This window comes from Podarcis liolepis, assembly GCF_965112155.1.
Source record: "Podarcis liolepis genome assembly, chromosome: 7".
In the NCBI taxonomy this organism is placed as follows: Eukaryota; Metazoa; Chordata; class Lepidosauria; order Squamata; family Lacertidae; genus Podarcis; species Podarcis liolepis.
The window spans coordinates 27,935,722-27,958,927 of record NC_139561.1 but is presented as its reverse complement, the minus strand read 5'-3'; the positions used below and the strand labels follow the sequence as shown (position 1 = coordinate 27,958,927).

Here is a 23,206-nt window from a genome sequence, read left to right as displayed (position 1 = left end):
AGAGGAGAAATGGAAGGGGCTCTGTTTCTCCTGCCGCTTCACTGAAGGGGCACTGAGCAGAGAGGGGGAGAATTTTTTTCCCCTGTTCTCCCCCTCTAAAACAAGGTGCGTCCTATAGAGCGAAAAATACGGTATATAATTCTGGACATGGGAACCTCATACTTAATAAAACCTCACACTTTCCAGGATTCAAACATTTGTTGCTTGCCCTTTGGTCAGGGTACATTAAATCCTCAAAGCACATTCCTTTCCGGGGAAAGGAACCGGGGATGGGCAGCTTGAATAGCCTTAGGCCTAATTTCAAAAACCCTCTGCTAGCCATCAGCTCAGACAGGACAGTGGGGAGGAAGAGGCAGAATAAGAAAGGAGGTGGCAAAGAGAGAGGGAGGGAGGATAGCAGTGGTAGAAATAAATTTATTTTTTGTAAACCACCCTAAGACTTCTGGGTATAGGGTGGTACTGTACAGTATATAAATTCAATCAATCAATATTTCAGGGGGCTAGCTGAAATAAGTATTTGGCTACCAAACTGGGTCCCAATTGGGTCATCTTGAATAAACCATTACTGTATTTTGAGTCGGGTGCTTGTCGTGGGCATTAGGTTCATCTCTGTTGGTGTTCGTAAGTTGATTGTCCTAAAGATTTAAAACATAAAAAGCTAACAAGAATCCCTAGCTGGACTGGAATTATTATTATTATTATTTTTTAAAATGCGTTTTTAAAAATATCATTTGAATGGATTTGGCCGGCGGAAAGGTGAGCTAACAGCAAATGGGGGGGGGGGGGAGAGAGAGAGAGAGAGAGAGAGAGAGAGAGAGAGAGAGAGAGAGAGAGAGAGAGAGAGAGTCCGAGTCCTAGACCCTCCGAATCAGAGAACCAGGAGTGGAAGGAGGAACTTATAGCTCCCGGTACAGCAGCGAGGCAGACTGCGTTTCCCGCCCGGACTCTCTTAATGGCTCTACCGGGTAGTGCGCGTCACTTCCGTTAGCGCCTGCGCAGTTCTTTCCGGCGGCTCCGTTGCGGCTAGCGCTGCTCAGCCAGGAGGCTCCTTCCTCGCGCGCACCAGCATGGCGACGGATTCCTGGGCTCTGGCGGTGGACGAGCAGGAAGCGGCGGCGGAGTCGGTGAGAAGGCAGGGAGGGGAGAAGCCCGGGTGGGGGGACGACCCTTCCTTCTTATTATGGCATTTTTTTCTCTTTTCCGTAACTCGCTTTTCCTCTCAAGGCAGCATGTATTGCTCTCCACGCGTTGCTGGTCTCCGTGGTTTACAACAGCCCTGCGAGGTAGGGCAGGTGGCCCAAGGTCACGTGGTGAGCTCCATGGCTGAGGGGTGGGTGTGATGGACCTTGGGTCTCTTTAGTCGTTCTCCCAACGCCCCATAATTATTTAATAATTCATTTATTACATTTATATAATTCACCTTTTCCTCCAAGGAACGAAAGGCCCACTCCACCCCCTACCCCCGTGTTATCCTTGCAATAACTATGAGGTAGGTTAGGTTAAGAGGCAAGCAACTGGCCCAAAGCCACCCAGTGAGCTTCATGGCTGAGTGGGGATTTGAACCCTGGTCTTCCAAGTCCTAGTCCGACACTTCGACCATCACATTTTCTCCCCTCCCCCTTCTAGAGGTTGCTAGAAATGCCCATCAACCTTGCCTGTGGTCAGGGGTGATCAGAGTTGAAGTTACAGCCATGCAACCCTTTGGGAACACTGTTCTAACCCCCTGCACTTCACTGCTCGTAGGCATGCAATCCAAAGTGAGTGCAATCAAGATGAATGAGCCACCCCCAGGGAGCCTTTTTGGCTGAAAGGTGGCATATAAACAGATAGTAATGTAACTTCCCATGGAGGTGCCTGGAAACAGCCTCAGACTTATGCTGTCTGTTCTTCCATCACATGCATGTTTTGCGTATTAACATCCTGCTTTAACCCAAGTGGCTGAAGGCAGCATGCATAGTTCCCATTTTATCGTCACAACAGCCTTGTGAAGTACTCATGCTAGTGAGCTTCATGATCAAGATAGCTTCCCCAGTCTTCGTCCTCTGTGGTGCCCTGCAAATGTTGCTGGACTGAAGTTCCAGTCATCCTGGACCATTCACCATGCTGGCTGGGGGCTGGTGGGAGTTGCAGTCCAATAGTCTCTGCAAGTCACCATGCCTACTCTAGTTGCTGCACCACACTATCCACAGGCACACAGTCTGAATTGTGCGACGTAGTTAGTGGAAATAGAGGCTGTATTTGTTGCAGTACATTCTTTTAACATTTTATCTGGCATTCCATGCTGCCTTGGTAAAATTCTGCATTTTTGAAAGGCCATGTATTCCTGGGAGGAGCTAATTTCCTTAAAACAGAGGTTTGTGGTTGTATTATTAATGTTGGAAGGGAGGACACATTTTCTGACCCCACTGGAGGAGGGAGGTAGAGAACTGGTTTCCTAAATACTGTACAGAGATTATTTAAACTTTTTAAAAAATCACTGGTATATGGTTTTATAGAAATTGGTAACTTTGTCTGGATGCTTAAGTGGGTCATGGGCCTTCATGGTGTAAGCAGAGTCCCATAGTGGATGGACATATGGTCTGGGCAGATTTGTCTAGGTAATCCAGAAATGGGTGCCAAATACCATGGAAGGAATCTGGCATTTCTTGTCCCATTGGGATATATGTATGTTTAGTGCAATGCTATTATCTGGGATACTTCAGTTGGTAGAACATGAGACTTAATCTCAGGTTTAGAGCCCCATGTGGGGTAAAATATTCCTGCAATGCAGGAGGTTGAACAAGATGACCCTTGTGGTTCCTTTCCAAATCTATGATTCTATTGGGGGATAGCAGGGAAGTATAATATATCTCCAACCAGCTTTTGTGACACATGAGCTAAAGCTGTAGTGCTATTTCCGTGTTTCCTTTAAAGTAATGTGATACTAAATTCAAGATATGGGGGCAAGAATCTGGTAGTGGAGATAAAGCAGTTGCTTGCAGTCTGTGTTTCTCTCTGTATTTATTAGCCAGTGTTATCTTTTTAAAGTACTTAAAACTTGGGGATTTAAAGAAAAAACTTTTTAGTGGGTAAAGCACTTGAAACTTTCCTTATTTTATGTAACAAAACCCTGTATATCTGTCCCATTCAAACAAATTTGTCATGATACGTGCCCTGTACAAATCTTTATTGTTTAGCCACAGGCAGTGTTAGAAACTGAGATATGAAATCTGGGAGCTAAATGGCACCTTAAATCTAAGTTATGGGTGCAACAACAATGTCTAGGGACATTTTAAATAACAAGAATACAAAGCTGAAGATGAATGAACTGCAGCTAAAATATTATATTCATTTTTCACATGGTCTAGTCCTCATCTGAAGGACCTAAAAAAGAACCCAGCTGGATCTGTTATGGAATCCACTTTTCACAGTGAACATTCAGTAGCCTATGGGAAGCCTATAAGCAGCACATGAGCGCAACTTCACTCTCCCCTCTTGTGATCCACAGGAACTGGTGTTCGGAGCCATACCTCCTGTTGTACTGGAGGTAGTACACAGCCATTATGTGTAATAGTCATTTATATCCTTATCTTCCATGAATTTGTCTAATCAGATTCGAAAGCCATCCAAGTTGGTGGTCATCACTACATTCTCCTTTTCCTGCCTCCCCAAGTATTTCCGTCTGTCTTTTCCAGCTGACAATATTCTGTGGGTATGGGCCATGCTTAATCCACATTGCCATGTTTTGGATGTGTTTTTTGACTTTCGCTTCCAACTGTGGAGCCCCTGGTTCAGAATCTTGCATCTGCTACCAGCTCACTCGCTGTCAGTGGGAAAATAGCTTTTGATCAACCTCTGTACCAGTGTTTCTCAAACTTGGGTCTCCAGCTGTTGTTGGACTACAGCTCCCATCATTAGGACCAGAGATGATGGAAGTTGTAGTCCAACAACAGCTGGGGACCCAAGTTTGAGAAACAGATTTATACCTTCCCATCTGCAATGTGGGGGACATACTGGTCTGCCTTATGCCAGGCTGGCAGTAAGAATGACTGCAAATGTACAAAGCATAATGATGAAGAAACTGGACCAGCCGTAGCATTTGGGTGACTTGTTCTGTTTTTGTTTTTTTAGATGAGCAGCTTGCACCTGAAGGACGAGAAATCCAAGCCAGACTCTAATGGTGAGCATAACCATGACTTACTGGGTTGAGCAAGCCATCAACTACTTTTCCTCTTTCCCCAAAATCTTTCTCTTTTTCTGTTTCTCTATTCCTTTCTTGTTCTTGCTATGCAGCACTCAGAGCAAAAGGCAACCCTGACACTGTTGCTGCAGCTAGAATCGTACAAGGCAGGACAACTCAAGGCACAGGTGGGGGAACTGGATCAGCTGGTGGGCTAGATCCTTACCTCCTTCACCACCACCACCTACAGGCCAACTTTGGCAGGTGTGCAGGGGACCATACCTGTCATTCGCCTGGTGCCATTATGATGTCAGGTGATGACTTAAAGGGTGCTCACTCTCTCGCTGGCTGATGAGTGCTGAGAGCAGCCCTCTCAGTCGCACTAGGTCAGCCAACCCCAGTGACATCTTTTGTGCTGGATGTCACCCTTGATGTCATATGTTGGAATGGTGCATGTGGTTTGTGGGGGAATCCTTCTTGTGGGTCTAATAAGAACCACAGCCTGGATTAAGGCTGCAGGCCAGAGATCCACTGCTGCTGAATCTTAAGGGAATCCAAAGTTGGCTGGGAGGTTACAAAAACAAATCCCTGTTGCTGGCACTTAAAAACAAACAATATTGTGGCATAACCTTTTGGGGACAAGAAGCCACCCTGACAGGTGCACAAAGCAGTCTTCTGAGTTGGCAGGTATTTGTACATATGGGGTTGGTGGGTGGTAAATGTAACTGTAGACCTGAAAGGGCATGAAATACAATTAGTGGCTGCATCAGAAATGAATACAAGGTTCAGTTGGTTTACCTGTGACTTGCTCCCCCCAATAGCTGCAGCTGTTAAATTGGCAAAGCAAGCTGGAGAGCGTGAATATTGAAGTACTTGCCAGTGTGGTGTAGTGGTTAAGAGCGGTGGAGTCATAATCTGGTGAACCGGGTTCGCATCTCTGCTCCTCCACATGCAGCTACTGGGTGACCTTGGGCTAGTCACGCTTCTCTGAAGTCTCTCAGCCCCACTCACCTCACAGAGTGTTTGTTGTGGGGGAGGAAGGGAAAGGAGAATGTTAGCAGCTTTGAGTCTCCTTCGGGTAGTGATAAAGCGGGATATCAAATCCAAACTCCTCCTCTTCTTCTTCCTTTAGCAAGAGAGTGATTCCCAAGTCTCGGCTCAGTCCCACAGTATCACGTTTGATAATGAATTTAAGTCAGCTACTGTAGTTCAAACCGACTGCAGTCACACCTCAGGTTGCGAATGCTGCAGGTTGCGCATTTTTGGCGAAGACGCGGCGCTACAGGTTGCGAACGTTGCTTCCTGCACACAGATCACGTTCACAACCCGAGGTTCCACTGTATTCCCATTCAAATTCCTCCAGATAACTTGTTCAATCTATTTGCACCCCACCCTAGATCACACCAACATAGTTCCTCTTCAATTTATTTACCCCAATTAATTTATCAATAGATTCTGCCCCAAATAAGTTAATTACCTTTCTGTTCCCCTCGTTTGTTATCCCATCCCACATTATCCCTAGATAAATGCATCTTTTCATCAACCCCTACAAATTAACATGCAGCAACCCAAAACCATTGCCCAGCCAGAAATACTTGGGGCACTTTGAAAAGGATTTGGGAGCCTCTGCCCTGTGGGCAACAATCCGCGCCTCCCTGGGCGAGAGATTGGCATATGTAGCGTGTGGGCTTTACCTAGCCTGTAAAACTGTCTGGAAATCTAGCATAGTTGCCTATTTGAGCTCCTTGGCTTGTTGGTACAGCATGAAACACTTGACCCATTAAGGATGATTGTTCTGCTTCTGTTTAATTGTACTGTAAACTGTTTGTCCGAACACAGGAGCAGTTCTCAAGACAGATGACAATACGGAGAAGGTTGAAGAGGAGGAAAAAGGTAAGCCTCTTGGACCCCAGAGGGCAAGCTGGGGGAAAGCAAAGATAAACGGGGGGGGGGGAATAACTCAGTGGGTAAAGCATGTCCCATTGCACATACAAAAGTCCCTGGTTCAATCCCCTGCATCTTCAGTTAAAGTATCTGTGGTGGTAGTGGTAGGAGACTGCTGCTGGGCTCCAACTCCCATCAGCCGCAGGCAGCATAGCTAGCAGGTAGGGATGTTGGGAGTTGTAGTCCAACAACATATGGGGGCTACATTTCCCCTTCTGTGGCTGGTGCTGATGGGAGCTGTAGTTGGAAACATCTGAACATATCATGTTGGTGAAGGCTTCTGTCTGTCTTGGAGAGCCACTGCCTGCCTACCTGGATCGACCAGTGGTATTACTTGTTCCTTTTGGGGGTGGAGCCATAACTCGGTGGTAGAGTGTCTGACCACAAGAAGAGCCTACTGGATCAAGCCACAGCCTCCTTTTCTTGGGAGGCCTAGGCAGCCAAGTGTCACTGTCCAGTTCTTTTATGTCATGAGGGAAAGCAAAGCCCACCAGGGTTCCATTCATGGTGCCAGCAGCTTTTCCATCTGCTGGTTCTATCTCAACCACTGGGACAAGAATCCACACCTTCCACTTTCTAATCCAGAGTGAAAGACTTGGCAGGATGTACCCCCCACCTCCTTCACAGTACAGATAATGTTCAGTGGATTTGAAAGGATGTTATTTTTACGGGTGTCCAGGGCCACATTCGCACGGCACATTTACAGCACTATGATAGAACTTTCAACAATCAGGACTCCCCACCCCCCCCCAACCAAAGAACTTTGGGAGCTGTAGTTTGTGAAAAGTTCTGGGAGTTATTAGGAGGCCCCTGTTCTCCTCCCAGAGTTACACTTTCTAGAGTTCCCTGGGAAGAAAGATAGCTTGTTAAACCACCCTGGGAACTGTAGCTCTGTGAGGGCATTAGGGCTCTCGGCACCCTTAACGAACTACCCCTCCCAGAATTCTTTTGGGGCAAAGCCAGGACTTTAAAGTGTTTAAAGGCGTGTTTAAAGTGTTTAAAGGCACCAATTACAGGGGGAAGAGGTGTGTGTATCACTGACCTTCCAAAGGAGCCCAGCATGTTTTGAACAGAGTTCTTCCTTGTGCGGTACTCCTAAAGAACCAATTTCAGTTCTGGTCATTTTGTGCTGTTCATAATAGTCCATATGTTATAGTTGCCAGCCAGTATATCAGTACTCTAGCTGCCATCACCCCTGGCCATTGGCCACGCTGGCTGGAACTGATTGGGGCTGGAGTCCCAACAACCTCTGGCTGCAGGTTGTTCATCCCTGCAGTATATGGATTAAATAGGCGCTAGGGAACAACCCATATCTCCTTTATTTTCAGTTTTCCCAAAGTGCTTTTACCAAAAATGTGCCAAGTTTGGTGGAGGGAGGACAGTGAGTCTCTGTAGAGAAGCATTGCCAACCTGCTGCCCTCCAGATGTTTTGAACTATAGCACTACTCGGTCCCAGGTCTCTTGGGTGGTCCACACTGCTACTCCACACAGCTTCATTCAAACAAGGCCATAATTCGGTTGACAGAATTCAGAAGTGATGGTCGCTGCTGGCTTTGATCTGCTTCTGCCAAGGGATTGAACTGCAGACTACTTGCTCCCCCTTCAACATTTTCTTTCCTTCTTTCTGTCAGAGGACCGAGCCGCCCAGTCGTTGCTCAACAAGCTGATCCGCAGCAACCTGGTGGACAACACGAACCAAGTGGAGGTTTTGCAGAGGGATCCTACGTCGCCTCTCTACTCCGTGAAGTCTTTCGAGGAGCTGCGGCTGTAAGTGCCTCTCCCAGCTTCCCTTTTCGAGCCATGGGCCCATGTTTCCCTGCACCCGTTGGGTAAAATGAACTTCTCATCCTTGCCTCTTCCTGGTGCAGCCCCAGTTTCTCCAGAAAGGGTGGTCTTAGCGGGTGGGTGGTGGAGCTGCTGTGTAATTTGTGTGAGGTGGGACCCCAAGTTGCACTGAATGATGTGGACAAATTCTGGACTGTTACTGCAGGCAGAGATACCCATTTCCTCTTACTTGATCCCAAAACGTGAACGGCTGGGCCATCTACTATCTTCTGGACTTGATTCAAATTGTTAGGCTTGGCTTGTTCATGTCTCAGAAGCATCCTTTTACATCTGGCTTGGACCATGGTTCATGGAATGCAGCAAAATAGCTTAAGCAATTCTGGAAGAAAATACTCCCACCACCCTTTTGAGATAATGCTTACCCTCCTGTAGTTTATAATATAAGTCCTTGCCATTGTTTAAAATAGAACATTAAAATTCTCGTCTCCCATTTTAGGAGGACTTTTAGGGTTGTATTCAACCAATACCAAATTAGAGTAGAAATGTTGAAATTATGGACCTCCAGTTACTTGTGCCTATTATCTTCAGTGGGTCTGTCTCTGAATGGGACTAGCATTGAATGCAACCCTTAGTTTCTGTTGTGGCACCACTAGCCTGTTAGGGACTAACATCTGGTCCCTCCAGCTATCATTTCCAGGCTGGAGTTATTTCTTCTGAGTCCTGCCATGGCCCAGGTGTGAGAGTTGCATTTGACGCACCTGAGAATGGGGAGCTAGGGGAGCAGGGAGATATTTTGCCTCTCCCTAACAACTCTAGCTCATCTTAATTTTATTTTGACTATATCGTCAGCTGCCTTGAACTTTGGCTAGTAGGTGGGGTATAAATGAATGTTTTGTAATTGAATAAATGTTGCTGCCCTAATTATAGTTGTTGCCTAATTGAGCTGAGTTTGCCGTCGCTGTGAGGGAAGAGAGACCTTGCGTCATGGTTGTGGCATAGAGGCCGATCCGTGCCCTGCGTTAGCAGCTGGCAGCGTGGGTAGATAATGCTTTTCCTGGCTTTGTTCAAGTCCGTTTAAAGATGAAAAGCATCTGGGCTTAACGGTTGATCACCGTCTCTGCCAAGCACACAGGGAAAACAGAGTTACATCTTCTCTACGGAGAGATACAGCCTCATTTTATATGTCTTGAAAGAAGCCCTGTTGAGTTCAGGGGGCTTCTAGAGAAACACCCTGATATCAAATGGAAGAGCTTTGAAGGGGCTGGACAAAATTGTAGCTGCTGGTTCTCTCCCCCCCCCCCCCGCCCGCCCCCATTTCCTGTCCCGGAGGCATTACGCTGCAAGCTCTAAAGCTGGATCAGAATATTTTTGTGGCCAATGTGCCCCACCGCCGCTGCCACCCTTCCCTGTGGCTAGTACATTGTGTGCATGTGGTTGCTGCTGTCAGGATGATATGTTGGTGCTTGCCGAGATAACAGCCCAGGATTCCAGCCAGTCTTTACAAGATTTATTAAGTCCAAAACTATGTACAGTACGGAGCTCTTAAAAACATGTCTGCCTCAGTCACTATCAGTTGCCGGAAGTGGCTCGGGCCTGTTCCCCCTCCGGAAGTGAAACTTCCTGAGACACCCTCTTTTCCTCCTCTCCTTACGTGAAAACCTAAGCGCCAGAGGCTGCTCTTTTCTCTCTACTACAACAGCCTTTAGATCTCCCTCCCTCTCATTTTCCGTATTTCCTGACAGCCCCTCCTCCTCTCCCTCTGACGAAGTGCAGCTGCTCATCAAAGGAGGCGGCTCTCTGTACATTCCGGTCTCTCCCCCCTTCTCTGCAAACTGATCCCTGACAGCTGCATTATGTGAAAGGGCTAAGGTACCAGTCCTCATGGCAATGCACGGGCAGCAAAGGTGCAGAAAAGCGAGATGGGCAAGTGGAACTGAGCTTCCATTTACTGAGAGGTGTCTTGGAACAATTTTGCCCCCCCCCTCCATTTTTCTCTCCCCTTCCAGCCTGCTAGCTCCTCTTTCTTTTGGTGTGTGTTCTATCCTCCCTATTCCTGGCCCTAGTTTCCTGTAATATGACCAGCTGTCCCTAACTTGTATTTCCTGTTCCAGTACATCAGGTTCCCTCAATCTAGATGCTCTTGGACTCCAGCACCCATAATCCATGACGGTTGGCCATGCCGACTGGGGCTGATGGGAGTTGGAGTCTTAAAAACCTATGGAGGGCTACCCCTGAAGTGGATCTTTACCATGATGGTTCCCATCCCTGCTGCAAAGTTTGCACTGTCCCAGTTTACCCTATCCACAGGCCGATGTGCCTCCTCCTGTCAAGCCATACATACTTGTTTCTGTTGCGCGTACTAGGAAATACATTTGCTCAGTGGTGTCGAACACTTTGGGTTGTATCCAACTATGATATACTCAGAGTAGACAAGATTGAACTTCATATTAGTCATGTCCATTAACTGCAGTGGGTCTGCTCTGAATTGCACCAGCATTGGCTACAACCCAGGGTCTGCCACTGATCACTACCCAGTGGCCTCCCTTTATCCACCTGGATAAGAAGATCCCATCTTTAATTGCTTTGTAGCATCCCATTCCTGCAGGATCTTCTAGCAGCCATCTCCTAAAGGGCCCTGCTTCTTGCCAAGGAGCTGAATGGTTTTGTCTGGTGAGGGCTCTGTTGTTGTTGGGAAAGATGCTTCCCTCCTTGTGCCCCTCCTTCAGGAGATTGCTACCAACTGGCAACTCGAGAGACCTCCTTTCCCTTATATCTTCAGTCGAGTGTTGCACTCTGCAGGAGAGTTTTCTCCTGCGAGTTTCAAAAGTCGCAGTAACTCTGAGCAAGGGCTCTTAGTGTGGTGGCTGCCCCTGTTCTGTGAAACAGCATTCTGGAAGCAGTTGAATATATTTTTGCTCCAACAGGCTTCCCCAGCTGAATAAATGGGTCTTTGCCACAAGTGTCCACTTGTTAGAGTTTAAGTCTTGTTCTATTTGTGGTTTTAATTGTATAATTATATGTAAATCACATTGAAGATGGTGGTTTAGAAGGTGATTTTTAAAATCGGTTGCAATAATAGCTGATAGACGTGGAGAGCGGGGAGGTTGGGGGAAGTTGCTTTAGATTGTACACTTCTCTATTTGGAGAGCAAAGGATTTCATTGGAAAAATCAAAGGCAAGGCTAATTATAGTGATCTTCAGATAAGTCGAGTCTCCGGTTCCTCTTCACAGCCTACGTGTCTCCTTGGCAACGCACTCGAAAGTTCAAGGCTTCACAGATTTCTGGCTTTTTGAGACAATGGCTGGCTTCTTTCCAGAGGGCTTTTCCAAAGCCCATACTGGGCCCAGAGTGGTCACATGGAAAAGCCTGCAGCAGTCTTTCATGAAGCGGAGGATTGGGAGGGGGGCAGCTTCACTCACCTTGTGGTCTCTCTTCCCGGATATGGGAAGCTCGGTGTTGGGAGATACAGGACAGATTGGTGAAAGGACTTCTTCACATAACACATAGGTAAACGTATGGAACTCCCTCCCACAGGAGGCAGTCACGGCCACCGACTTGGGAGGCTTTAAAAGAGGATTGGACAAATTCACAGGGGGAGAGAAGGCTGTCGGTGGTTACTAGGCCCAATGGAGGCTATGCTCCACTATTGGAGTCTGTGATGCTTCTGTATGTCGGTTGCTGGAAACTGCAGGAGGGGAAGAGTGCATTTGTGCTCACGTACCCAGTGTGAGAACAGGATGCTGGACAAGATGGGCCATTGGCCCTGATCCAGCAGGCTCTTCTTAAGAATGTAGGAAGCTCCCTTTGCACCACTTGGAGAGTCCATCTAGCCCAGTGCTGCCTTCTGGGCCCAGTAGCAGCGCTTCAGGATCTTAGGCTGAGACAGGTTTTTCCTGTCTCCTGTTACCTGACACTTTTAACTGGACGTTCTTGGGGTTGAACTGGAGTCTGTCACTTGAGCCAAGGGCCCTTCCCTACATAACAAGCTGTCTTTATATGGAGTCAAACTGTTGGTCCGTCTAGTTTAGTATTGTCTGCGCTGATTGGTAGCTCTCTGAGTTTTCAGATGGGAGCCTTTGTCTACCCTTCCTGGAGATGCCAGTGATTGCACTTGCGTGCAAAACTTGCAGCCCTTCCTCAGAAGGAATTGTGAGTTTTCATAATAAAGAACATAAGACACTGTCATACACTAGATAAGCCTGTTTGCTCATCTAGGAGACCCAGAGTTTTGTCTTCTCCCCAGGATCTCGGACTGAGAAGATTCTTCCACATCACGTGCTCCCCTGATGATTGCACCTGAGACCTTTTTTCTATGAACTCATACTCCAAGCTATTGTTTCTCTAACCCAGTGTTCTTCAACCTTGGGTCTCCAGATCTTGCTGGATTACAACTCCCATCATCCCCGACCGCTGACCTTGCTGTGGATAATGGGTGTTGTAGTCCAACAACTTCTGGGGACCCCAGGTTGCGGGACACTCTGCAGGCCTGGGATGGCTAACTTGTGTTTGACACCCATCAACCCCAGCCAGCATGGCCAGTGGTCAGAGAACGGAGTCTGGAGGGCCACAGGTTTCACCATGGCTGCTCTAGACGCTTTTCTCCCCACTGAGCTCACTTTTGGTACACAGTGGGCTACCAAGGATGTTCAAAGCACCCTTTTGCAGTTGAGGCTTCCAGGCTCTCTGCTTCATGCTGGTTTGGGGCACTGCGGTATTTAAAAAGGGAGGTCCACATCTGTATTTTAACAAGGTATAAGAGTGTGTCGAATCTATTTTCGAAAAGCTGCAAGAGGGAAACTGGTGTTTTTGTTTCTTTGATTGCATCGCCTGCTGCTACTCCTACCACAGATTCTAAGGCATCTTCAGGAGCAAATGAAGTAGCCAACTTTTTAAAACTTTTAAAAACATGCCATTTTTAAAGCTACTGCATTCAGCAGAGACTGGCCCGGGAAGTGTTTGCCTTCATAAATGTGGGACTGGGAAAAGACACAGCAGAGGGCTTAGCCTTACTGGCCTCTTTTGATGAGATTGCAATGTGCAAATCCATAGCCTCTGTTGCTGAGCTTCTGATGCTGCCTGTTAACTACTTCCTGCCCAGCCCACAGCTTCTCATCAGAAAAGCGAGGGATGAAATCCAGCTGCCGGGCAGCCATGTGTCAACTAGGGCTTATCAGATGGTTCGGAAATGGTACAACGGTATAATGTATGTTTGTTGCTGTGCCCATTTGTTGCGGCAAGCCTCCTATTCAGACAGCTGCAAGGCCCAGTCCTGCTCTGCTTTTGCCGCAGGAGTGCGCTGTGCCTGCCTTCAGGCTGTTCCTTAGCAGCCTTTTTGCTTAGCCTTTTTGTCTTCTTCCTTATAGGAAGCCACAGCTGCTGCAGGGTGTCTATGCCATGGGTTTCAACAGACCATCCAAAATCCAAGAGAACGCATTGCCCATGATGCTGGCAGAACCGTATGTATTGGTGCATACCTGTTGCAGTGCCTGATGGGTATGGGGCGGGTGTGGGGTTGGCTGGTTATGCCAGGTAGTCAAGAGAGTCTTCAGGCTGGGAGGGGCCCAAAGACTAGGGATGGTGGGCAAGCTTCCCTGTAAAGTTGCCCGTCACTTCTGATCTTCCTCTTCCCACTTCCCGCACAGCTTGCAGCTAGGTGTGTATTGAAAGGAACATGTAGCTCATGGGGTGCCACAATGTGGCCCGACAGGAATTTTCCTTTTAATATTCCCCTCCCCAATACACAAGTCTTATAACCCCCCCCCCACTTTGGTGTGTGTCTCCAGTCCACAGAACCTGATTGCGCAGTCACAGTCTGGTACCGGTAAGACGGCAGCTTTTGTCTTGGCGATGCTTAGCAGAGTGGAGCCGGAGCACAGATACCCCCAGGTAACAGCGGATCTCTTCAGCATAGTCTCCTCAGAGGGCCAGTGTCAGGCTTTCTTCTTTCCACTTTTGCAGAGCTCCTCTCTATTTACGGTGTAATTGGCCAATCAGCCGAACCATGGGTTGGAAGGCTTTTTCCAGCTTGAGGACCGCATTCCCTTTTAGGAAACCTTGTGTGGGTCATGTGTCAGTCGTAGAAGGGACCAAAGGCAAAGTGGGCCGAGCGACATGCATAAAAGTGAGGGGGGGAGGGAGGGAGAGAGAGAGAGAACAGACTGGGGATAGGTTTCTCCCTGGGAATGAATGGCAACCACTCCACAAGCATGGCAGGAACTGAGGCCATGTGGCGGAGGACACTGCAGGGTGGGCATGCGCTGCACCATAGTAACATCATAACATCCACTTGCCTTAGGACAGTGTCCCAGACTTGCCTCCTTCCTCTTGCAGTGTCTCTGCCTCTCTCCAACCTACGAGCTGGCTCTTCAGACAGGGAAGGTGATCGAGCAGATGGGCAGGTTTTATCCAGAGCTGAAGCTGGCCTACGCGGTTCGAGGCAACAAACGTGAGTGTGAACTCCATCCTGCTGAATAATACTCAGTATCTCACAAGCAGACTAGAGTACGCAGGCAAGGAAATGTCAAAAAGGGCATATAAGTCACCAGGGAGGGACCAAATCCTAACTGGAAGGCCTTTGCGGGGTTTATGTGGCTGTGGGACTCATCCAGATGATGCTGATAATAGCCTGAGCCAGCAGGATCCAGACCAGACCAATTGGCCCCTCAAGTTGGTGTTTCTATAGTTAACCTGCTGGGTTGCTTACAAATGTGGGTTTTCTGGTTGACAGGATTTCTGAGCTCTTTCAATGCTGAATTTTAGACATAGCGAGTGAGGGGCTGGGGCTGGGGAAGAGTTGGTTTCCACAGATGGAAGGAGACAAAGCACAGTTTGGTCACTCCAGCAGGACTCTCCCAGGAAAGCATTCCTAAGCAGATAGTGCTGCCCTTTCTGGGTCTGCTGAGGTTCTGCCTACCTCACATCTGCCCTTTATCTCTTCCATGAATAGTGGAGCGTGGCCAGAAGATTGCTGAGCAGATTGTCATTGGCACACCTGGCACCGTCCTGGATTGGTGCTCCAAGCTGAAATTCATTGACCCCAAGAAGATCAAAGTCTTTGTCTTGGATGAGGCTGATGTCATGATAGCCACCCAGGGTCACCAGGATCAGAGCATCCGCATCCAGAGGTAAGGGTGGACTCCTTGTACAATTGACTGGGTGCCTTGTTACCAGTTTGATGCCGGATTTCCCTGGCGCAGCTGCAGCTGTGCCACATCCAGTACCCTTCCTGTTAGTTGCAAATTTCACCAGGAACAAAACTTACTTCTGACTTTACCGGCCAGAAGGAGCTTGGGCCTTGCATAATGGTAGTTGCTCCAGGAACTCTGCTATCTCCCTATACTTGTCCCAGTCTGCCAAGTTTGGCATTTTAGGTAATGGTGCTACTACATCGATGGCTACCAGCCACAATGGCTGTTCTCTGCCTGCACAGTTGGGGGCAGTAATGTATCTGAGTTTCAGGTGCCGGGAACCACAGGAGGGGAGAGCGCTCTTGTGCCCGGGTCCTACTTGCAGGTTTCCTGCAGGCTTTTGGTTGGCTGCTGTGAGAACAGGATGCTGGACTAGATGGGCCGTTGGCCTGGTCCAGCAGGCTCTTCTTAGGTTGTAGTAATGGTCACTAGTTTAGAAATCAAAGGGGATTAGACACATTTATGGAAAAGGAGAAGTCTCAGAAATGTAAGCTGTAGCAGTGATGGCTCAATGGAACCTCCAAGTTTGCCAATGTCTTTCTGAAAAAACTCTGCTGGGGGAGCAGGGATCCCAAGATGGCAGTGGAGGACTGTTCTCTTCAAGCCCTGATTGTGGGCTTCTGGGAACTTCTGGTCAAAGCTGTTGAGAAGAAAAGTCTCTGCCTAGATGTGCCATTGGTGTGATCCAGTGGAGTTGTTCAGTTCTTATGGTGACTCTAGGTGAGGAAAGAATGTGACTTTTCTGCCCACCTCACCCCTATCCTGTCTCTCAGGATGCTTCCCAAAGACTGCCAGATGCTGCTCTTCTCAGCCACGTTTGAAGACTCTGTGTGGAAGTTTGCCCAGAAAGTTGTCCCCGACCCCAACATCATCAAGCTGAAGCGGGAGGAGGAGACTTTGGACACCATCAAGCAGTATTACGTCCTGTGCAACAGCCGTGAGGAGAAATTCCATGCCCTCTGCAACATCTATGGCGCCATCACAATTGCGCAAGCCATGATCTTCTGCCACGTGAGTCCTTTTTTTGTTTGCTGCTCACCAACCCCTCCTGCTTTTGGCTTCATGCAAATCCAAAACAGTGATGCATCACTACAAATCCTCCAGCGGGGGCTGTGCTATGGCAGCCTTGTATTTTTTATGCGTATAGGAAGAAATTAAAGATATTTCCAACTAAATAGTGGATCATATAGATAGCACAGCAGAGGCCCAAAAGCACATAGTATCCTTTTGCAAAATATTTTTGGAGATGGTATTCATTTTTGGTGGAGGTTTTGCCCTTCTGCTATTACAGTATTCACAACAGACTCTGTGATTCAGCATTTTCCTAAGTAATGGGACCTGTTTTTCAACACATTCATCATCAATTTGTCTCCTTTCTCTCACTTTTATTGTATTAGTTGATTTTATCATTTGGGCACCATCCCATAGTTTTTTAATCCAGCAGTCCAATGCTGGAACATTAGTTTTTTTCTTGCTTGAAACTAATTGCCACACAGGCAGCTGTTGGAAAGTTTTGTTATCTCCCTGTCCTTTAACAAAGCATAGTCTTTTACATATCTCAATGTTAGTGGTAGCAAATGCCCTATTAGATACTCCATTTATTTCAACACTGAAGTCCAGAAGGGTATTATTTGAGGACATGGCCAAAATCTGTGTAGTATATTGGCACTTGTAGTCTTGCATCTCCATCACAGGTTATTTGATTAAGTCTAGCCAGGATCAAGTACGACCTGAAGATGAGTTTGTAGAAATCTTCTGAGACTGATGGGGAATACACATGCATCACCATTCCCAAGTTTTGATGGGTTCCCAGAAATTTATCCCAGGATCTTTCCCCAGATCTCTTCCCATATTTCTGTATAGCTATTGGGCATTGTATCCAGTTTCACAATTACTTTCCAGGTCTGCTGGAGTTGCATGTAAGTGCTTTGCGGGAAGAGGTGGGGGCATCCCAGTTTTAAAAAAGAACTAAATTGGCTCATTTTTAAAATCGGCACCTATACCATCCACTGCCACACTCAAGAGAGAGAGAGAGAGCTTTTTGCACCTCAGCTCTGTTCTGAACCACTGGGAGGGTGAGTTTCTAATCCTGGCATCATCGAATGAAACATAGGCCTGTTTAAGAGGCTCATTCTCAGTGTCGAAGAGACTGAGCCAATGCAAAGAGGAACTGAGCCTAAGTGGAGTTCTCCCTTTATGTTGGTGTTAATGGGTGTGCTCCTCTTTTTGATTCGCATTTTGCAGACTCGCAAAACAGCTGGCTGGCTAGCTGGGGAGCTCTCCAAAGAGGGTCACCAGGTGGCCCTCTTGAGTGGCGAGATGATGGTGGAGCAGCGTGCCGCGGTGATCGATCGCTTCCGGGAGGGCAAGGAGAAAGTCTTGGTGACTACCAATGTCTGTGCCCGAGGTAACTGTGTACTGCTTGTACTCTGCAAAATTGGCTTTCGGGTCAGGAGGACCCCCGGAATGGGGGCTGGAGGGAGAAGAGAGCAAACCAAAATGCTTGCCCTGATGGAATGATTGCCTTAGCGCACTACTCAATACCTCTCCCATTCCTGCATTGCAGGGGGTTGGACTAGATGACCTTTGTGGCCCCTTCCAACTCTGATTTTACGATTCATTTCCATTTTGTTTGTTTATGAAAATAAAAAATCAGCTAAGAGAACTTGGAAAAGGCTGCTAGATTTTAAATAAATAAATTGGTGGCTGGTTTTTTTTGTTTGTATGTTTCAAGGGCACATTTTAGGTATTCTGTGCTGCTGTAAAACTTATTCCTTCTATAAAGGAATGAGCCGTCCTCTCAAAATCTCGCAATGCTCTCCTCCCCTAGGGATTGACGTGGAGCAGGTCTCTGTCGTCATCAACTTTGACCTTCCAGTGGATAAAGACGGGAATCCGGACAACGAGACATATCTTCACCGCATTGGCCGCACGGGACGTTTTGGCAAGCGGGGCCTGGCCATCAACATGGTGGACAGCAAGCACAGTTTGAACATCCTCAACAGGATCCAGGAACATTTCAGTACGTCCGGCCATGCTTCTTTCCCCCATCTTTTGTTGAGCATTTTCCTTATTGTGCAACCTAACAGGGCACTTCCAAGTCGAATAATTGTGTGCAGTTCTGGGTGCTGTGCACCCCACATCAGAAAGGTGGGAGGAGTGGCAGAAACCTGAACCCCTATTGCTGGGATCTCCAGGTGTTGTTGGACTCCAACGGCCCCCATCAGCATGGCGAGTTGTTGTGGATGATGGGAACTGGAGTCCAACACCATCTGGAGGGCCGCAAGTTCCCCCCTCTTAATCTTTTGGGATAAACCACGCATCTCCACCAGGTAATGATATCCTCAGAAACAGGCCTCTGGGAAAACCTCTCTGTCCAAACTGTTTGTGAGGACTGGTGAGGTTGGTGGTGCCTCTCCATCCCCAGCCAAAGCAACTTGGCCAAGGAGAATCTCTCTCTTCCTCCCAGATTGAAGGTTTACAGTCACTGGATTAAATCAGTAATCCTCAAACTCTGCCATGAGAGAGAGCTGCCAGTGTTGTCCCAAGAATTACCTTTTTTAAAAAATGAATTGAATGCGATATTTCCCAACCTAGCTGTCCTCTATCTAGCTGCTGTCAGACTATGATTCCCATCAACCCTGGTGGCCAGGGATGGTGATGGAAAGTTGGGGTGCACCAAATGTCTCTTGGGGGTTATCGACTCAGAAGGCAGACCACTATTTCTGTGGAAGCAGGCAAGGCCAGAACAGAGAGTCATGCCATCGGCTCTGTTCCCAGGGGCTGTCATTGTGTGTGCTGGGACCCACTGCACAGAAGGTGCCTAACTGCCTTCCTCTCTGAGAGATGGTGTCTGTTGTCTCTCTGCATGAGGCACTGTGCTGGACTTGCCTTCTTCCAATTAGGAATGTGCTCTGAGGCTTTGAGCACTGATTTCTGCAGTAGCAAAGGAGGTGGGCCTTCTGGGAAGGTGGTCGACTCTTAATCCTGTACACTAGGAGGCCACCCAGAGTGGCTGGGGCAACCCATTCAGATGGGCGGGGTACAAATAATAAAATTGTTGTTGCTGTTGTTATTACTGTAAAAGTGAAGTGGTATGTTTTTCCAGGTTCCGTTTTAATGGTGAAAAAGATGTTTGGCTGTCGGCCTTTAAATGTTTCTCAACACACCCTCCTTGGTTTAACCTGAGGAGGATTTGGTTTGATGCAATCCCTGGTCGTAATTCCAGTTCTTTCTTGATAATTTGACTCCACTTTCTCTCTCCCCCCCCCCCGCCCCCCACAGACAAGAAAATTCACAAGCTGGATACAGACGATTTGGATGAAATTGAGAAAATAGCAAATTGAAGCCCAGTTGCCGGAATTGGTGCACAATCCCTCCCACGGTAGCACTCCTACTGCAATTGGATCGCATCCTGATTGGCACACGTCTTAGCCAGTCACACGCAAAGGGATTTTTTAAAGATAACAAATACACAGAAATTACCTCAACTTTAAAAAAGAAAAAAAAGAGAGTGTGTGGCTGGACTTGATTTTTAAAGAAGTACAAACTTTGGAGAAAGGAGAAATGTTTACAACAAATTTTAACTTCCTTTTTTATTTTTTAGTTTAGCCTTAAAATGGGAAGATATCTTAAATTCTAAAGATGATGCCAAAAACATAGCCAATCACTAAGTAGAGGAGAGAATCAGACACACCTGCTTTTGATCTCTGTCAAGAGAGGAGCAACATTTTAACCATGGCCAAGCGGTATATTAAATGTTCCAACAACCCAGTTGTATATAGAGAGGACCTTCCGTTCTTTGACAGAGAGAGCTCGGAAGTCTGGCAAAAAGCAGTTTTTGTGAAATGGCATTTTTCACTTAGAGCTTTCTGTTTCCTAGATCTCTGCAGATCACACTGCTAATTCTTTAGATAGGTGGTCCAGAGGTAATTGCTCTTCAGTAGGCTGAACAATCACCTGACTTTTAACTTCTCCCTTGCAAGGAACATGCCCTAGGAACTGTATTCTAACCTGCTGACCTGCAGAAGCTTTTGGACTCCAAACTCGCAGCAGGCAGCATGGGCGCTGTAGTCAAAATATGATGGGTGTGATAGTCCAACTGCATCTAGGAAGGTCCTATACTGACCACCCCTGTTCTATGGAGTCTTGAGATCCTCAGTCACCACGCAGGACTGCCCAGAACGGCTTGAGGGGAGAGCTGTTGCTTTTGGATATGTTTTTTGTTCACAGGGTTGGCAGAGGCAGTGTCTGCTGTAGATTTTGGAAGGTCGGGCACCCTTTGTGAGCCTGCTTTCTCATTGCTACAGGTCCAGGAGCCTCTTTTGGCTCTCAGCAATGCATGGTCATGCCAGCCTTTGTGGTACCCCTGGAGCTGTCTTTGTATTTAAAACGCTGTTGTGGCAAAGGATGCCAATTTAGCACAGCGGATGTAGGGTGTATTATCAGTTCTAACCATACCAGAAAAGACAACCTGCACTACTTCGGTCAGGAAAAGGGATGAAGAGGTTAATCAGCAAGTCCTCCGTTGTGTCAGAGTATTGGGCAGATCTGCACTTTGCAAGCAGGAAGCAATGAAGAAGTAGAGGAGGATGGATTAAAGATTTGTTGGTTGCATGCCACCATCGCCCAAGGAAAAGGATTGCAAAGGATGGCTCTTACTCTAGCAATGCAACTGCAAAGCCAGTATAACCTCTTTCCTGGGCCTTGTTTCATTCCCATCGTAAAATCTGCCAGCAGGCTGCATTTTAGACAGGTATACCAATTCCAAGGCCACCTGGTTTCCAGGGTAGACTCTGTCTAATAGGCCAAGTTGTATTCCTGGCCTCTGTAGCAGCTGATCTGGAGGCAGGGGAAGCTCAGTCTTATCTTTGTGTCCTTCTGACACAAGGTGTGGCCGGTTCCGGAAATCCATCTAGAACAGGGAATGGTGGACATCTAACTGTCTAGGCCAGTTCAGACTAACTTTTGTTGCAGCACAGCAAAAAGGGAACTTGGTTAGTAGTGTAAGACTGAAGTGTTAATGTGGTCAGGCAGGAAAAGGGATGCATTGTGGGGCCAAAGACTTCTTGTACTAATGCAGTTTTTAAGTAGGTTTTATCTTGAAAGGGGGGCAGTTCCCCCAACCTCATGACAGTTGGAGGATCGGGACAACCCCCTACCTGGCACAGGAATCTTTTTAAAAAACCTAATAAATGGTAAATTTTGTGGATTTATCCATATCCTTTTTTAAAATGTCATTTTAATTTTTTAAAAAACATTCTAGTTGTTAACTTCTGTTCAATGATGGAAATGTGGAATCTAAATATAAATATATACTTTAGGAAGTGGACAAATGCAGACTCCAATCAATTTGTGTTAAACGGCTTTAAGAAGTGGTGGAGCCATAAAAAAAAAATAATACATACCAACTTTACCAGGATATATCTATTTTTCTTCCTTGCAAGGGGGACAGCTGAGTGTGCTTTTTTGTGGCAGAGGCTATTCAACCACTTTCTTTATGTAGAACTGCCGAGTGACAATATTGAGAGCATTGTGCTGGTCTTGAATGGGTGGGCCTGCGTGGTTTTCCTAATGTACTTTTCAGCTGGAATAAAGAACCCAAAAGACTGAAATGTAGTCCTCGCTGCCTTTCTCATTCAGGTAGACTTTTTTTCAGCCAGAGTTGACAATTGTGTGTGTCTGTATTAACAACCAGCTTTGCAGCACTGGACTGGGAGCGGGGGGCGGTAAGGAAAGCATCAAGGCAAGGAATTTCATTGCAGCATGGCTTTTGGAAGCCAACTAAAACACTGCAAAATAAGTTTAAAAATATTATCCCAGGACTGTACTTCAGGAGGGATGTTGAGCAAACTGGGCAAGATGAGGTGGGTCTCATGTTTAAGTCTTAAAGGCTGTAGTTTCTATACATCTTAAGGTTTATAGTCAGTGTAGACAATAATGAGCTAGACCACGGGTAGGCAACCTAAGGCCCGGGGGCCAATCCGGCCCAATTGCCTTCTCAATCCAGTCCAGGAATCGGCGTGTTTTTACATGAGTAGAATGTGTGCTTTTATTTAAAATGCATCTCTGGGTTATTTGTGGGGCATATGAATTTGTCAATTTTTTTTCCAAAATATAGTCCGGCTTACCACATGGTCTTGAGGGACAGTGGACTGGCCCACGGCTGAAAAAGGTCAGACTGGCTCAGGGGTCAGCAACCTTTTTCAGCCATGGGCCGGTCCACTGTCCCTCAGACCATGTGGTCTGTAGGAGACTGAAATAGATTAGACCCTGCTAGATTAGACTGTGGTGGGTGCAAAACAAGATTCCTGGCTACATCAGCCATAGTTGTTTACTACTACTTTTTTGGAAAACATAAGAACTAACTGATAGTTCTGGAGACCATCAGAATTAAGGGGAGACAGCAGAAGTAATGGAAAATGGGGTCCGGCATGCCACCTACCGTATTTTTCGCTCTATAACACGCACCCGACCATAACACGCATGTAGTTTTTAGAGGAGGAAAATCCGTAGGCATGCCACCCGTAGGCATTCCCTCCATAACACGCACAGACATTTCCCCTTACTTTTTAGGAGGAAAAAAGTGAGTGTTATGGTGCAAAAAATACGGTAAGTACAAGGAGTTGTCTCCAACTTAATTCTAATATTGAAACCAATGGGTGGTACCCAACTAACTTGGCTCCATCAGTGCAAGGATTTCAATTTGTGCAATGGACATTCCCGCTCTCCCTATATGGGCCCTGTGTCCTCCCCAAATGGAAAACCACAAAGCAGATTTATATTGTGCAAACTGAAATCCTTGCACTAACAGGATGCATTAGATATGCTGGACAGGATCCAACTATGTCCCATCAATTTCAATGTATCTGTTCTTGTGTAGAGCTAAAACTGAAAACAACCTGCTTTGTTTGACAACACAGGTAAAGATGGCTGTGTTACTTTTGTGCTCAGGGGTATTGGGGTGGTCGCTGTTAAGAACCAGATCTTTGATGAAGACACCTCTTGAGCTGGACCAATGTGCTTACCATTAGCCACCTTGACCTTCTGTCAAGAAGGAAAGTGGGATAGAAACTGTAAAAGTGGGGTGGGGACCTTTGGTGCCTGCTCTTACCCACCCAAGTATTGTGT

The 23,206-nt window shown here is 47.0% G+C and overlaps 1 protein-coding gene and 1 long non-coding RNA gene across 3 annotated transcripts; one reads left to right on the top strand and one right to left on the bottom strand.

Moving 5' to 3' along the window:
* Positions 1-983: 983 nt before the first annotated feature.
* Positions 984-21,690, top strand: LOC310711298 (ATP-dependent RNA helicase DDX19B). Of its 2 annotated transcripts, XM_083513079.1 has the most exons (13): positions 996-1,124; positions 4,111-4,159; positions 4,273-4,347; positions 5,999-6,052; positions 7,735-7,870; positions 13,253-13,345; positions 13,673-13,775; positions 14,220-14,334; positions 14,836-15,013; positions 15,850-16,087; positions 17,321-17,483; positions 17,907-18,098; positions 19,361-21,690. In XM_083513079.1, the coding sequence occupies exons 1-13, from the start codon at positions 1,068-1,070 to the stop codon at positions 19,420-19,422; spliced, it is 1,515 nt and encodes a 504-aa protein (XP_083369205.1). In that variant the 5' UTR covers positions 996-1,067; the 3' UTR covers positions 19,423-21,690. The 2 variants fall into 2 exon arrangements, with proteins under 2 accessions (XP_083369206.1, XP_083369205.1); XM_083513080.1 differs by lacking the exon at positions 4,273-4,347 and having other exon boundaries at positions 984-1,124.
* On the bottom strand, positions 21,471-22,109 carry LOC310711501. Its single transcript, XR_014528507.1, has 2 exons — positions 21,869-22,109; positions 21,471-21,788 (listed from the first exon to the last, which is right to left on the bottom strand). It is a non-coding gene; the product is annotated as an uncharacterized lncRNA (long non-coding RNA).
* Positions 22,110-23,206: the final 1,097 nt, after the last annotated feature.